The sequence below is a fragment of the Schizosaccharomyces pombe genome (genome assembly GCF_000002945.2).
Source record: "Schizosaccharomyces pombe strain 972h- genome assembly, chromosome: II".
NCBI lineage: Eukaryota > Fungi > Ascomycota > Schizosaccharomycetes > Schizosaccharomycetales > Schizosaccharomycetaceae > Schizosaccharomyces > Schizosaccharomyces pombe.
In genome coordinates this window covers 1,957,903-1,972,892 of record NC_003423.3, presented here as the reverse complement: position 1 = coordinate 1,972,892, position 14,990 = coordinate 1,957,903, and the positions used below count along the sequence as shown (strand labels likewise).

Here is a 14,990-nt window from a genome sequence, read left to right as displayed (position 1 = left end):
TATTCATTGTTTTATTATAAAGCTAAAAAAGAAAGAAAGATAGATCAATACACTTATGCGAATGCAAAAAAGTCATTTTATGAAAGACACAGTGTTTGAATTATATTGATTTACAAAGTAATGAGCAATTTGTCTTGCCAAGATGAACCAATTCGCGATATTACAGAACTCTATAGACTTTTTGAATGCCGAAATAGGAAGTTATACTGGATTAGATCAAAGAAGAATTATTAGCAGCCAACCCTTCAAAGCACCCGTCGTGGTCCAAGCTATAGATAGATTCAGTAAGACAAGCGAACGTAAATTCGTAAAGTAAAAGGATTACACATTTTTGTATACAAAGTAAACCGACTGTAAATATTCAATGTTTTGCAGTCAAACGCAACTTTATAGACAAACAGAATTCAAAGTCTTCCTTATACTGTAATTGCACATTGATATCCAATTATTCAACATTTCCAACATATCGGGCACAGATGATAAAAGACTTATCGAAATTGTCACCGTACAAAATACGAGTGCGACAAACATCCAGATGCCCCCAAAACAAAAAGATTTGTACAACCTCCAGACTTCATGCAAGCACACCATACTTTCCAAATGATAAAACAATAGTACGCTGCAAAACATTTACAGAAGAGAACCATGTCACATAAATGTTAAATTTTACCATCATCAGTACACCATTGGAGAAATACCATCATCGAAAAGAGTTTTAGAGATTTACAAACAATAAACACAACACACTGGCAAAGCAATGATGATCAAAGTTGAAAAAAAATTGAATATGAGACAAAATGAAATGCAAAAAAATATAAAAAAAAGTTGATACTAATGAAAACGACGACCAAAAATATCAAAAAAAAGATACGTCATGTCAAAATTGTGATGAATAAAAGTAAGTGGTGATTAGATGAATGAAATAAAGAAAAAAATTTGTAATTTAAAGATAGGGCTAAAGAGAGAGAAAAGCAAATTTATTTTAAACCCTACCAGCTATTCATCATACCTCTAGGATACCACAATTAAAGAAACAAGGCAATAGCAGAAACAACACCAACAGCAACCAATGCATTGATGCCAGTCTTCAAAGCAGGGGAAGCATCAGAAGAGGCGGAGCTAGAAACAGAAGCAGAGGCCGATGAAGCAGATGCAGAGAGAGCGGAGCTAGCAGAGCTGACAACGCTGGATACACTGGAAGTGGCAGAGCTGGCAGAGCTAGAGTCGTCAGTGCTAGCAGTCTTGGCGTTAGAAACAATAGCACCGCTACTAGAAGAACTGGCTGGAGTGGTAGAGGTAATAAAGCTAGAAGAAGAGAATTTGGAAGAAGACTTGGAAGAGCTAGGAGAAGCACTAGACTTGGAGCTAGAGCTGGAAGAAGAGCTGGACTTGGAGCTAGAGCTGGAAGAAGAGCTAGACTTGGAGCTGGAGCTGGAGGAAGAGCTAGACTTGGAGCTGGAGCTGGACTTGGAAGAAGAGCTAGAGGGAGAGGAGCTAGAGGAAGAGGAAGAAGAGGAGGGAGTAGAGGAGGAGGAAGTGATAAAGTAAGAGGAAGAAGTACGAGTACCAATCATAGAGGGAGCGATCGAGGTAGAAGAAATGGTACCACTGTAGCTAAGGCTAGAAGTGGAGATAGTACAAGTAGAGCAAGCTTGCAAAGTAAAGTATTGAGAATAAGTCTCACCACCGTCAAAGCTAAGACCAAGCAAGTAATCATCAGCAGCCTCGTAGTAAGTAGCAATGTTCCAGAGATAAGTACCGGTGTTGTCAATGTCAGAAGCAATGGTCTCAATAGGAGTAAGTGCAGAGTTACCACCGCGGTACAAAGTCAAAGTGACAGTGCTAGAAGTCAAATTGCTCCAAGAAACAGTGTTTACACCACCACCCTCTTGAAGGACGGCATTAGGTCCAGGGGCAGAGAATTCATTGTATGCCAAAGCGCCGGCGACGAGAGTAGATAAAATGAAAGACAACTTCATGATGGATAGATGATATTATGTAAGTATGTGAAAGTTGGAAAAAAAGACAGATAATATGGATGGATGGGATGTAGATAGATAGATGAATGCAATCAATGAGAAATTTTATTACCAAAGAAATGAAAGATAAATAAAGGTGTTAATGAAAAAATCTTCCGTTTTCGAACGAATGAAATTTTGCTAAAGGATCGAACGAAATTAGTGATCGGTGAATATATATAAAGACAGATAAAGGAGCTTCAAGTCCAACGACGGAAATTAAACTCACAAGTAAAAATATCAAAAATGAATACTCGTAGTTGGGTCTGAGTAGAAATTTGCTGCGGCATCCTTTCCTTTTATATTTGAAAAACCCCTCAAGTAACGAATGGTCATGTGACACGGATTTAGCGTCGTGAGTGGGTCAGGGAGGTGGCTTTCTTGCACCTGAGCCACCTCGCAACGTAAGTAACGAGTCCGCTAAGGTAACGATGAGAACGCGTTGTCAGGGTAACTAACTGGGAACCGGGTAAACCCGTATACACTCCATCACTTAATGTAAATAAAGATTCGCTCAGATGTAAACAAAGATTCATTCAAATGTAAACAAATCTCAGACATTATGGGAAAAGGAAGGGAAACAAGTGAGAGAAGACGATGGAATATTTTGGTGATGTATCACTCCATTCAATTTTAAAATTAGAGAAAGCAAGAAGAAATTGGTCATTTGTTTGCAAAAATCACGAAATTAAATTATGACAAAACAATCGCAACCATCCTGGCTAGCTCAGCGAACAACATAGTGAATTGGAGGGATAAGGTTTTAAGGTGTATAATGGTGTGTAACGTACTGTGCTATACACAGCCCGTTCTGTGGTATACCAGCAATTCTATTCTCTAACACATCACTTCAATTCCGGTTTACGTAACTGATCTTTTCCAGCAATATTCATTGCTGGACTAGAAACACCAATGAGCGTGGCGTTATCAAGCTACGGAACTCTACTTCTCTGTTGCTAAACTATCGACATGATATACTACCATTTACTAGAATACTAATAAATTCCTTTTGCTAATAACGAAGTATAAGACAGGATTGTAAGTAATATTAGAATTTTTACCGCATACTGCTAAACCAGTTTATATGTAAGCTACGCAGTTTGGTATCTGATTTAAGGATACGTAGAACTGCGGTGAGCTTTCCTTGTGATCTATTATATTACAATACACAGGTTGTATAAGTAGCAACTGAGTATAGGTATTGTATTAACTGGGTTATAATGTTACCTATCACTAATATAGCTCATAACTGAACTGAGGAACGAGGTTCAGCAGTAGCTCTATTTATAGTATTCAGATAATATTGATCTTAATAGATTATCATTAAGATCAATCTCCATATCGTATCATACATGGTACGATATATAATTAGAACATGTGACATATAGTGATACTCAACGTAGTGTATTATAGCGTAGTGTAGTATTGCTGACATTGCCCTCCCCAAGATTTTCTATGTAAATCTGAGGATAAGTCATATGTTCTCAGATATTTAGATTATTGTTTTTAATATAATCATTGACAATTGCTTTGTCCGCTTGTAGCGCTGTAGCTAATGTAGTCCATCCTGACATAATAGTACTCGGATTTAGATTCGAAATGTACTTGACATTTAAGTAGAGTACTTGTTCTCTGTTTTTATGTTCTAGGATATGAAGAATTGTTCCAATATCAGACTCATCAATGGTAGCGTAATTGAGTTCTGAATTATGTCGATACTTTTCTAGGTGAGAAACATGAAAAGTAGATGAAAACATGTGCTTGATTGAATCTGGAAGATCCAATTCATAGTTGTTTGGACCCGACTTCTGTAACACATAGAACGGTCCTGCAAAACTAGGTGCTAATTTATTGGATTTATGAAGAAAACCTGTTTTCGTTCTTTTGACCATAACTAGGTCTCCAGGTTGAAATTCTTCAATTTCTTGTATTTTCATATCGAAATACTTTTTCATCTTTATGTTGTTTGTATTCAAGTGTTCTTTAACTGTTTGAAATACTTGGATCGTTTCCTGAGAGTTTTCGTCAGTTTTGTCACTAAAGCTAGGTAACTCTAAAGGTGATAAAGCTGGTGAATAGCGATGTACTATCTCAAAAGGTGTCATTTGAGTTGCTGAATGTATCGCATTGTTGTAAGATTGTTGCACTAGGGATATATGATCTACCCATGTATTCGGATGTGTGCTACATACACATCTTAGTAATTTCTCCACAGTTTGGTTTGTACGCTCAGTTTGTCCATCAGTTTGTGGTCTGTATGGTAACGAAAATTTCATAACGAAATTATATTTATGTGCGAAATCTTTCCACGTTTGGGAAGTAAAAATATGATCATTATCTGCAATGATTTCTTTTGGATTGCCGAAATAAGCAATAACTCGTTGATCAAACATTCGAGCTGTTTGCTCTGCTGTAATGGATTTCGTACAAGGTACTAAGATTGCCATTTTTGAAAATCGGTCAACTACCACGAAAAGTGCATTATAACCAGATGATTCTGGTAAAGCTGTAATAAAATCCATTGATAAAGATTCCCAAGGTCTTTCTGATGGGGGAATTGGTTGTAAAGGTCCATAAGGTTTATGATTCCTAGATTTGTTTATTTGACATGTATGGCAGTTCTGTACATATTCTTGTATTTGTTTTCTTATTCCTTTCCACGTAAATCTACGTAATATAATGTTTGTAAGAAGTTCAATGCCTGGATGAATCAATTTACCTTCTTCATGATACTTTTTAATAATTGTCCTAGTCAGCTGAGTATCATTAGGTAATAAGATTTGGTCTTTACTGTTAATTAGTAAGCCATCTTTGAGTTGGATATTCTCTTCCACTCGTTTGTCTTCATTGTTTAGTAAATTCAACAATTTTGTATCATTCGTATATTCTGTAACCACTTGGTTTTTAAAATCATCGGTTATCGAGATTTGATTAACAAAGTTGATACTATTGTCTTCTGAATCTTTTGGAATTGGTTCTGTTTCGTCAACAATTCTGGATAAGGCATCAGCTATGTGATTTGCTGATCCAGGTCTGTAGTTAATTTCAAAGTTGAAGTCTTGTAAAAATAATTGCCAACGAGCTAAACGTTTGTTTTCAGGCTCGGATTCGTTAGTAATGCGACCAATTAAGTTTCGATGGTCTGTTAAAATTTTGAAAGGTTCGATAGTGGATTCTAAATAGTGTCTCCAATGTTTGAGAGACTTAATGATTGCAAGCATTTCTTTGTCCGATACGCTATAATTTAATTGTGCTTTAGACATCTTTGCTGAATAGTATCCAACAGGATAGTATTTATCATCATCATGTTTTTGAGACAATACGGCTCCTACAGCGACATCTGAAGCATCAGTTTCCAGTAGAATCTTTTTACTGAAATCAAAGTGTCGTAGCACCGGAGAGAAACTAAACATTGTTTAATGTTTTCTATCGCTTGGGTTTGTGTTGGTGTCCATTTCCAGCGTACATCCTTTTTCAAAAGATTATTGAGTGGATGTGTTAATTGTGATGTCTTTGGAATGAATTTCCTAAGATAATTGACAGAACCTAGAAATTGTCGTAATTCTTTACGATTCTTAGGTTGCTTCCATTGTAAGACTTTGTCTATATTTTCTTGACAAGGCGTAAATCCTTTTTCCGAAATGTGATACCCTATAAATTTTACTTGTGATTGGTGAAATTCACATTTTGCTTGATTGATAATTAAGTTCGCATTTTTCAATTTCTGTAGAACGTCTTTAACATGTTTTACATGTTCAGATTCCGATTTTGAATGAATTAAAATATCATCCATATAACATACTACATGTGATTCTTTGGCTTCACCAAGTATTGTATTGATAAAGTATTGAAAATGTGCTGGAGCTGTAGATATGCCATAAGGCATTACTAGATATTCAAAAACTCCACGAGGACAGCGAAAAGCAAGTTTATGTTCATCTCCTTTTCTTACTCGTATCAAGTGATAGGCACTTTTGAGGTCAAGTTTAGTAAAAATTGTAGAACCTTGTATTTTAGCAAGTAATTGTTCAATAAGTGGTAACGGATATATATTGGGTTTGACATACTTATTTAAAGGTTTGTAGTCAACCACCATTCTCAAGGTGCCTTCCTTTTTCGGAACGAACATTACTGGACAGGCGTTAATGGCTTTAGATTCTCGTATAATTCCACTTTTTAATCCTTGATTAATTTCATCATTCATAGCTTGCATTTTTCCCGGTGGTAGCGGGTAATTTCTGATAGGTAATCTGTAGTTTTCTTGAGTTAGTTCAACTTCAAATTCTAACCCTTTTATTGGCTTTGGTAGCTTTTCCGTATTGGTTTCTGCAGTAATGTCTTTGAATTCTTTATAGATATCTGGTAACTCAGGTTCCTTGACAATATTTGAAACTTTGTTCATTTGAGAGAGCGTGTGTTTACTGCTAGATATTTCAATGTTATTGTCATATAATGTTGTGAAGGAGATAGCAGCTGGATGCGAAAATTTCTTTACAACCAAGAATTCTGTTTTGATTGATATTCCATTTAGACTTATGTTAAGTTTTATTGTTTTGCGATTAATCTTATTTGGATAAACTCCACCATATATCACACTTTTTGACCAGGGTCTGGTAGGCAGTTTATGTGCTCGAACAGTTTCTTCTGTTATAATATTTGCTTGAGCGCCCGTATCGATTAGACAGGGTATTGAGCACTTGAAGTCTGGAAGTTCAGCTTGTAATACCATTTCGTAACGTTTCCTAGTATGATTTAGGAATTTGTTAGATGAGTATTCTATTCTCGAAACATTTGTCTTCCTCAGGTTTCTGCTATTAGTGGTGTTATTTTTCTTTGAAAGGGACTCTTTTCCTAGATTTTTATTTTGCAGTTGAAAACGCTTGTGAATTTTACCATACGAAGCTGTTCTTTTGTCCTCTAAAAAGTCATAAATTTCACTGATTTCTGATTTCCAGTAATTTCTTTCCTTTAATTTCCTTAAGGAATATGGCAGCATCCATAATATAAACAAGCGAGTATGGAAATCATCAACATTTGCTTTTGACATGAGTTTCCTTATAAATTGAACTTTGTCCAATTGATTTCTAAAACCTTCAAATGTTTTAGTTAAACGATCACCTTTGTTGGATCCTTGTACTTTCCCTGTTTGTCTGAGTAATTCTTGCCATGTAAGACTTCCATTCTCAGAAAACATGCGTTCAGCGAATTGTTGCTCTAATTCTTCTAGGTGATTCAATGTATACTGTCTTTTAGTATGCTCATTTGGGAATAATGAAGGGTATTCAGTAAAGTGTTGATCAAGTTTTGAAATGTAACTTTCAACATCCTTATTAGGATCGAATTTCCCTATCTCTGGTACATGCTTCGATAATATTTTTGCAAAAAGGTTTATTAAATGTTCGTCTGATGTTTGAATTCCATCCAAATTCTCTGGTCTCCATCGTTTTGCTCTTGCTTTCATATAACGATAATTTGCGTAGGACATTGTATATGTTTCCCTTTGGGAGATTTCAAAAGGGATAACAGTCCTTCCAAAGTTCTTTCTCCTTTGAACCCAGAAGGAGAGAAATATATATATTTATGATATATATTTATTCAATAATTCCTTTTTCCTAAAAGGAGTTAATTGTAGATCACAAGAGTTCAGTTATTGTAAGCTACGCAGTTTGGTATCTGATTTAAGGATACGTAGAACTGCGGTGAGCTTTCCTTGTGATCTATTATATTACAATACACAGGTTGTATAAGTAGCAACTGAGTATAGGTATTGTATTAACTGGGTTATAATGTTACCTATCACTAATATAGCTCATAACTGAACTGAGGAACGAGGTTCAGCAGTAGCTCTATTTATAGTATTCAGATAATATTGATCTTAATAGATTATCATTAAGATCAATCTCCATATCGTATCATACATGGTACGATATATAATTAGAACATGTGACATATAGTGATACTCAACGTAGTGTATTATAGCGTAGTGTAGTATTGCTGACATTATAGTCCTTCTATTCTCTTTGGTTTACTAATCCTTAAAGCGTATACAGATCGTATGGCTGTTATGGTAATATATACAACGAAAATGAACGTAGCAGCGTTGGCGAAAGCTACGCAAACTTGCCAAGCGCTTCGTTATAGGATCAAATAAATTGGTTTATGAATTTCAGAGGATGTGTTGAGTGTAAGGTAAAGAAAGCCTTAGACGGCTAAGAGTTACATAAGTTATTAAAGCAATTTTTTAGACTCATGTGATGATACAAACAGTAACCTTGGAATCTCTTACACAAGCTAGATTCAACCTCAATGTAAAAGTTAATTTTTGAGATTTGTTTAACTAATGCTAAATCGTTAAGAATAATCAGCGTTTTTTAAGGAATGTAATTGTTACTAAAGTTGTTTTTTAATTTCCTCGGTTTTTTCTTTCTTAATCCACTCATATCTCTAGATTTTATTTACTTTTTTACATTTATATATGGATATACATATATAAACAATCCGCTGATGTTTGCATTGCATTGCATGCTTACTCATATGAAAATGATTAATCACGTAGCTGTCGAGGTTTCGTTAAAAGCTCTAAACTATTTCTTACTTCTTTTCTGTTTTTTTTTTGATATTTTCCTTACTTTTATTGTTCTATTCAAAATAAAAAGGCAGATCAAAAAATAAAATATAAAGATATTATACAATAATTGGCTAATCTGTTGGATTGATGAAACAGCGAAAAGACGAGGATCGAGTGTAAATAAAAAAAAAAAAAAGAAAAAAGGAAGCTGTTAAGATCATAAAAATTCAGCATTGGATTAGGCGAAAACAATACAAAAACCCAGTGTAACAAGTTTCCTATAAAACAAAGTGCAATCTGCCTAATTCTTAATTTTTTTGAGAGTTTCACAGTTCGTTTGATTAAATACCTTTTTTTTTTGGTTTCAACATTTGTTATAAAACTCAATTGAGATAAAATTTCAATTTGAATTGACTGTGTCGCCTATTCAAGATTTGTATACCGTAATAAAACATAGATAATGAACAATCTATTATTGCAGCTCAAATTCTGAAATCATAATAGCGTATATAAAGTTAACAAAAATGAACAGCTAGTAACTTTAATTGCGCGTACCTGATTTAATGTACTGCGTATAAGAAGAAATTGAAGTTTGACTTGTCAATAATTGACTTTATATCAACCAGTCATGAATTGAGTAATGTAGCATCTGCAAGTTTTGTTAATATACTTCCATGAGATATTCTCCACCAGCGTCTGTATTGCCAGTTTAATCTATTTTTTTAACCATCTTTTTTTTCTTTTTATTTATTTAACAAATTATTTATAACACTGTTCAGCGAAAAATATTTTCGGTGGGTAAATATTTGAATGTCATAGTGTGAACTATTATCCTGAAAGGTGCTACAGCATATGAAGTACTACTAAATGCATTAAATCGAGGTAAAAATATTTACATATAAAGGAAAAATTGACATTGCTAATGTGGATAGACGCAAATACTTAAAGATGAAAATTCAAAGCTTTCAACATATGGAAATAGTATCACCTATAACGAGAAAGGATATAAATCTTTTATGAATTTCCTATAGGTACAAGGTTATCTGTTATTTCGCAATTAATCCAAAATTTAACATTGTGTTTCATTATTGATCTGAACTCGTTCATTCAAACACGGGTGGGATTCATTCTAAAGACCAGAAAATCTTACTCAAAAATGTAAAAATATGTAAAATTGAGGGTTCCAAATTTTGAAACTTTCTCCATCTTCAAAATATGTCTTCTATGCACACTGACATTGCTTTGCGTCAAGAAGTATGTCGTTCGTATGAAAAATGACAATTTGAAATTTATTCATCTGTTTTTTTTTAAGCGAGTTGCTTTTAATAGCCGTTATGAAGTCTCGACGGTTTTGATCATATTGCAATGACTTTTGATCAAAAGACCAGTCTGTTTAAATACATTGTGCTGGCTAATGCACTTGGCAAATAAACCCACAAAGACAGAATGAAAAGCTAATTAAGGTTAAAAAATTAAAATTACTGTTTTAAATATGCTAACCTTACAGAAAGAATCTTATTTACGTCTGTTTAAAAGTTGTTCTTCCTCTCACTACAACAGCTTGCTCTTTTTACGTATAATCAAAATCAATTATCTCTTAAACTTCAGTCGCAAATATAATATTATAGTACTCTTTTTCCTTTCGCTTCAACGCCAATGCGGTTGATTCATGTAGTATACACAGACTGACTCGCACATAACACGTTTCCATCCAACTCGATTGGAAAGAATTCTTTTTAGTAAAAACTTGAATTTGTAACTTTTCAATTGTAAAGCGTGATATTCGGACAAGTGCATACCCCTTATTTATACGCTTGGCTGACTGCCTCTAATGTAATGAATCTGTCAAACATACTTCCCACACTTGTTAGTACCACTTTTCCAATAAACACCGAGTTTTCTCTCTTAGGCTTGGTAAAGTGGTAATAAAGGCTTAATATTAAATATTAGTTTTATATAGCTAAGGAATAAACATCCAGCTCGGTTTCCCTGCTTAATATTACTAATATCCGTGTTTGTATCTGGCGTTTGGAGTCCGCCTGATTTCCACTATTTTTTACCTTTCGTATCGATTTCTTTCCTTCCTCTTTTTGAAAAGTTTCGAATTTTTTATGTCTGCTGTTCAAATAAGATAATAACTCCATCAGTGTAACATTGAATGTGATACAGTACGTTCTTTGTTTGAAAGAATAGTAAGGATTTTTTATTTGATCGATACGAAGTGTTAATACGAAACAAAGGGATCGTAAATTGTATATTTTCTTAATAATCCTTTTAAAAGTGTTTGGATTGGATAGTATCGCTCAATAGACGAGCCTATTCTTTGTTTTTAGATTACCCTTGTTTACGTGTGTCCTCGAAGTGGTTTTTTTACTTTCGGACAGGACTCATCTTGGTGCTGTACATATTTAAAATTGGTCCTTTCGTTTTTTTTTTCTTTCTTCATTCTCCTTTCTTATTTTCTCTTACGGAACTTAAGTTATCGCTTCATGGTTGTTATTGCTAACAAGGGTGCGCTTTGGGCTTACTATTGCAAAAGATTGTTAAATTCAGTTACATATATGATGTATCCATTAATTAGGAAACGCACCATGAAAAAGCTTTTATTAATCGTTGGTTTACTTCTTGCCTGTAGCACCGTAATGAGACGCATTCCCCTTTTCCATGAAAGTTTCCATTTGCCCTCACTAGATCCTCGTGCTTCAACCACTACGTCCCAGAAATTTCAAGAATACAGGAGCGATTTTTTAGAAAAACTAGAGACTGCCGAACCTCCAGAAGATGTTATCATGTTTACCGCTTATGGATTAGGTGTTCATACTCATAACCTTTTTATGCTTGCTTGTGATATGGCTAAAACATCCGACTCCCAAATTCGTTTCCTTTTGTTAACAGACGGAACAATTCTACCAGAAGCTCTGTACGATTATAATCGTGAAACTGTTTCGACATGTCCTTTGAGTTTTCTTTCCTATAGTACAGGTGTAGAACGTCTGTCGAAAGAATTAATTTTAAAGGACCTGCTTTCTTTGCAGTTTCAGCAAGCCCTTTTGGCTATATCTCCCAGCGTTATCGTAACCTCCGAGCACTCTCCACTAGTGATGTTTCAGGCGATAAATCCTTACCTAAACAATAATTATTATACTCATGATACAGTCGATACGAATGCTCTTGAAGAGAATAGCTGGATAACAAAGTTGGATATGCAATCATTGCAGCATTTCCGTACCCCCAGAATAAATGTTGTACTGATTGTGGAAGATGGTACTTACAAGTATCTTCTAAATTTAATGCGAGATTTGGGTAGGGACTTCAAGAATTCGGAAGAGTATCCACATTTGTTCATTCACCTCTTTATGTCCGAAAATATTCCTAATCTTTCTTCAATTCGTGCTAATTGGCCTCAACATCGGCTTTTTATTAACCTGCATTTTAATCAAAAAGATTTAAATTTGATTGAAGTTTGGACACCACCGAATGATTATACGTACGCTCTTGTTGTCGATTTACAACCGGACTCCCCACCACAACTTTCTTCGAATCTAATTACATGGCTTAAGTATAAAATTCTATTAATTTATTATCATAAATCGTCGTCCACTTACAAGAATAATATTGCTGCTATTGTTCCTTCTTTTGATTTCTCTAATGAAGAGGCGGTGATACTTTCTCAAACGATTAATTCAAACATTGTTCTTTTTGCTCCCGTTGTATTCCAAAAGTTTCAAGAGTATATGGCTGTTCGATTATTGAATCCTAACTTTGAGCTTCCCGAATCAAATGGTATAGAGTTTGCTCATGAAGACTCTGTTTTAGGACATTCAAAACCAAGTTTAACAGAGTTTCATGCCATTTTAGGTCTTTATTCGTTAGTAATTTCTTATAACCATTTTGAAGGAAGCTTGAGCAACGAATACGTTTAGACAATTTAATTGCTTACTTTTTGAAGAATCCATCTGTTATTAATTTCGAGGAGATTTCCGAAAAAAATCTTTATTTTACTTACGACAGCAAAAGACTAAGTTTCCAAGGTGCAAAAAACGAATCCAAAAAATTGTATAATTCCGTCACTTCGTGCCCTTATTATGGCAGTTTAAGCTCTTTTCCTATTCGTTCTATATTTTGTGAACCCCTAATGTAAGCTTGTTAATTGTTTTTTCTATGAATTATACTATTCTGCAATTTATATTTGCATATATGTTTATAAATTTGTTAATCTGATGGGGTACCTTGGAATGATATTTCGACACTGTCAAAATTTAGTCTAGCTAGAACTCTTTTATTAATAGCAAGCTTAGACAATATTTCTAATTAGTAATGAAAAATGACTTTACAGCTATATTATCACTTTTGTTTTTAAGAAAAAAATGTTACGCTCGAGGTACAAAGCTTAATGCGAAGGCAACTATGGTTCTTACTACCGTCCGGTATATTCTTTGACTTCGAGTTAGTTCGCGTTCTTCAGCGTCAGCCCTATTATCCGGCGTATTTGTACCATCTTGTTCATCTTCAGTCTGTGTCTCATTAGGAATTTCAACTACTCTTTGAGCCGTTCGGTTTCGACGCCGCCGGTATTCATCTTGAAGATTACGAATATGACGCATACCAGACTGGATGAGTGGATTGTCATTGATGAATGGAGCTAGAGCACCGGTCTGTAACAAAAACACAACAGACATTATAGATGTTAGCAAAATTGTTTGTGAGAGAGAAACATTATAAGTCGTTAATACACAAAACAGGGCTAAACGAATAAATAATCGGAAATGTCTCTCAATATTACGGATAGTATGGAAGAACGGTAAGGTGAAGAGGGATCTCACATTTCGTGGAATGCCAAACGTGGGGGCTCTCGGCTGAAAATGGGGTTGGGAGGCATTTGGTGAAAACAAAAAGGCACATTCGCCAGTTTCTTCATTTTCTAAAACACCATACGGAGAAACAATAGAAGGGGAAACTAAAGGAGCAAATGAGTGATCTCGAAACATAGTGGGAGGCGATGCAGATGGGAGCTGCTGTAAATAATAGTTACCGTTGTAAAAGATAGTTTGATAATATATAGGCAATAGTTGCGGAACGCTCTGAGGGATAAACGAGGAAGAGGCAAAATTAGAGTTAGAAGCAGAAAGACCAGACGGGAATGGTTGATTATTTATTGATGGAATAGAGGTTGTACTAGGATTTTCATTTTGGGCAGGATTTGGTGACAGATTTGAGGGCACAGAAGAAGAGTGTGAAGGGCCCATTTGACTTAAGTTCGGGTTAGGTACTGAGATGGTAGAACCATGAGTTTCATTTTGGTGAACTTGATTGATAGATGAAGAATTTGATAGAGGTGAAAGCGAACCATTGACGTTGGTTGAGTCAACAGTATGAAGTGCAGGATTGTCCAATGGGGAAGAAAAAGAATTAGGGCTTCGTGGATTTAACCCCGAATTTGATCCTAAAGCCAAATTACCGGATGCATGGATATGGTTAGATGATACAGTCGGGGATTGATCACTAGCTAAAGGAGCACTCGAGGAAGAAATGTTTCCTGGATTTCTGGTCTCCAAGGACTCTTGTGCCATTTCGTGAGCTTGTATATGTTGATGATGAATACTGAGATTGCGGCGACGCAGCGTTTCCAAATGTGGAGATAAAGCAGACGATACCGAATTATCCAGAGATTCAGCAACGGGTGATGATTGCTCATGGGTTGGCAATGAAAATCCGTGACTTTCTAGTTCCCGGTGTATGTTTGGAAAAAGTCCTCCTAAGCCAGATCCATGGAAACTGTTGTATGTCTGTAATAAACGTTGGGCACGTTCACGTCTTGACAATTCTTCCGGGTTCAAACTGGTGATTCGAGGAGTTGGAATTGAATTAGTCGATGATAATTCGCTGGTCCTACTTTGAGGAACAGAAGATGATGTCGCTGATGGCAAGGTTGTGCTTGTAGAATTAAAAACCGCAATTACAAGATGAAAAGTGACCAGATCAGTAGCGTCATGCAAAATTTCCTCGAGGGGAGTTTCATTCCTCAATACACGACCAGCGTGAATCAACTTTAATCGATCTGCAGGAGCTTCAAATGTTACAGCAATCAGTTCCTTTAATTCTAAAACCGTTTTTGTCCTAGGAACTTGAAAAATACCAACCTTCTGGTCCACAGTTGTCACTCGAATACGATACTCTGACATTCTTTACAAGTTTCAGAATTGAAAAGGTTAAAACGCTTTTCAAGAGAATGTACAGCAATGTTAGGAATCACTTGAAGGAATGTTGAGCGGCACGAATCACACGCAGTAAATAGCGTATCTCTGTACTTCACTAAATCGAGTGTGTTTTCTCACAGTGAACATTGCCTGCTATATAGTCGTTAGAAGAAGTAAACATTCTGAAATAAAAGGGAGGGAATCTTT

The 14,990-nt window shown here is 35.3% G+C and overlaps 4 protein-coding genes and 9 long non-coding RNA genes across 13 annotated transcripts, besides 2 other annotated features; 6 read left to right on the top strand and 7 right to left on the bottom strand.

The window, feature by feature from the left end:
• Positions 1-93: 93 nt before the first annotated feature.
• knh4 lies at positions 94-2,286 on the bottom strand. Its single transcript, NM_001021704.3, has one exon. The coding sequence runs from the start codon at positions 1,977-1,979 to the stop codon at positions 1,026-1,028; it is 954 nt and encodes a 317-aa protein (NP_595802.1). The 5' UTR covers positions 1,980-2,286; the 3' UTR covers positions 94-1,025.
• SPOM_SPNCRNA.5428 lies at positions 2,239-3,036 on the top strand. The gene has a single exon (NR_194783.1). It is a non-coding gene; the product is annotated as a non-coding RNA (long non-coding RNA).
• SPOM_SPNCRNA.383 lies at positions 2,597-3,037 on the bottom strand. The gene has a single exon (NR_150779.1). It is a non-coding gene; the product is annotated as a non-coding RNA (long non-coding RNA).
• Positions 3,038-3,103: 66 nt separating this feature from the next.
• Positions 3,104-3,452: an LONG TERMINAL REPEAT.
• Positions 3,453-3,502: 50 nt separating this feature from the next.
• On the bottom strand, positions 3,503-7,503 carry Tf2-10 (retrotransposable element/transposon Tf2-type; the record flags this gene model as incomplete). Its single annotated transcript, NM_001431023.1, is given in 2 exon segments — positions 3,503-5,415; positions 5,418-7,503. Coding segments are annotated over 2 exon segments (3,999 nt in total).
• On the top strand, positions 5,984-6,755 carry SPOM_SPNCRNA.5427. Its single transcript, NR_194782.1, has one exon. It is a non-coding gene; the product is annotated as a non-coding RNA (long non-coding RNA).
• SPOM_SPNCRNA.5426 lies at positions 7,054-7,819 on the top strand. The gene has a single exon (NR_194781.1). It is a non-coding gene; the product is annotated as a non-coding RNA (long non-coding RNA).
• Positions 7,670-8,018: an LONG TERMINAL REPEAT.
• Positions 8,019-8,211: 193 nt separating this feature from the next.
• SPOM_SPNCRNA.5425 lies at positions 8,212-9,048 on the top strand. The gene has a single exon (NR_194780.1). It is a non-coding gene; the product is annotated as a non-coding RNA (long non-coding RNA).
• Positions 8,333-9,011, bottom strand: SPOM_SPNCRNA.382. Its single transcript, NR_150778.1, has one exon. It is a non-coding gene; the product is annotated as a non-coding RNA (long non-coding RNA).
• Positions 9,049-9,238: 190 nt separating the features above from the next.
• SPOM_SPNCRNA.5423 lies at positions 9,239-10,322 on the top strand. Its single transcript, NR_194778.1, has one exon. It is a non-coding gene; the product is annotated as a non-coding RNA (long non-coding RNA).
• On the bottom strand, positions 9,641-9,984 carry SPOM_SPNCRNA.5424. Its single transcript, NR_194779.1, has one exon. It is a non-coding gene; the product is annotated as a non-coding RNA (long non-coding RNA).
• On the bottom strand, positions 10,141-11,085 carry SPOM_SPNCRNA.5422. Its single transcript, NR_194777.1, has one exon. It is a non-coding gene; the product is annotated as a non-coding RNA (long non-coding RNA).
• Positions 10,456-12,888, top strand: SPOM_SPBC1E8.03C (uncharacterized protein). Its single transcript, NM_001021703.3, is given in 2 exon segments — positions 10,456-12,501; positions 12,501-12,888. Coding segments are annotated over 2 exon segments (1,653 nt in total). The 5' UTR covers positions 10,456-11,075; the 3' UTR covers positions 12,728-12,888.
• On the bottom strand, positions 12,012-14,841 carry SPOM_SPBC1E8.02 (ubiquitin family protein). The gene is made up of 2 exons (NM_001356241.2): positions 12,527-14,841; positions 12,012-12,446 (listed from the first exon to the last, which is right to left on the bottom strand). The coding sequence occupies exon 1, from the start codon at positions 14,766-14,768 to the stop codon at positions 12,957-12,959; it is 1,812 nt and encodes a 603-aa protein (NP_001342703.1). The 5' UTR covers positions 14,769-14,841; the 3' UTR covers positions 12,012-12,446; positions 12,527-12,956.
• Between the last annotated feature and the right edge of the window lie 149 nt (positions 14,842-14,990).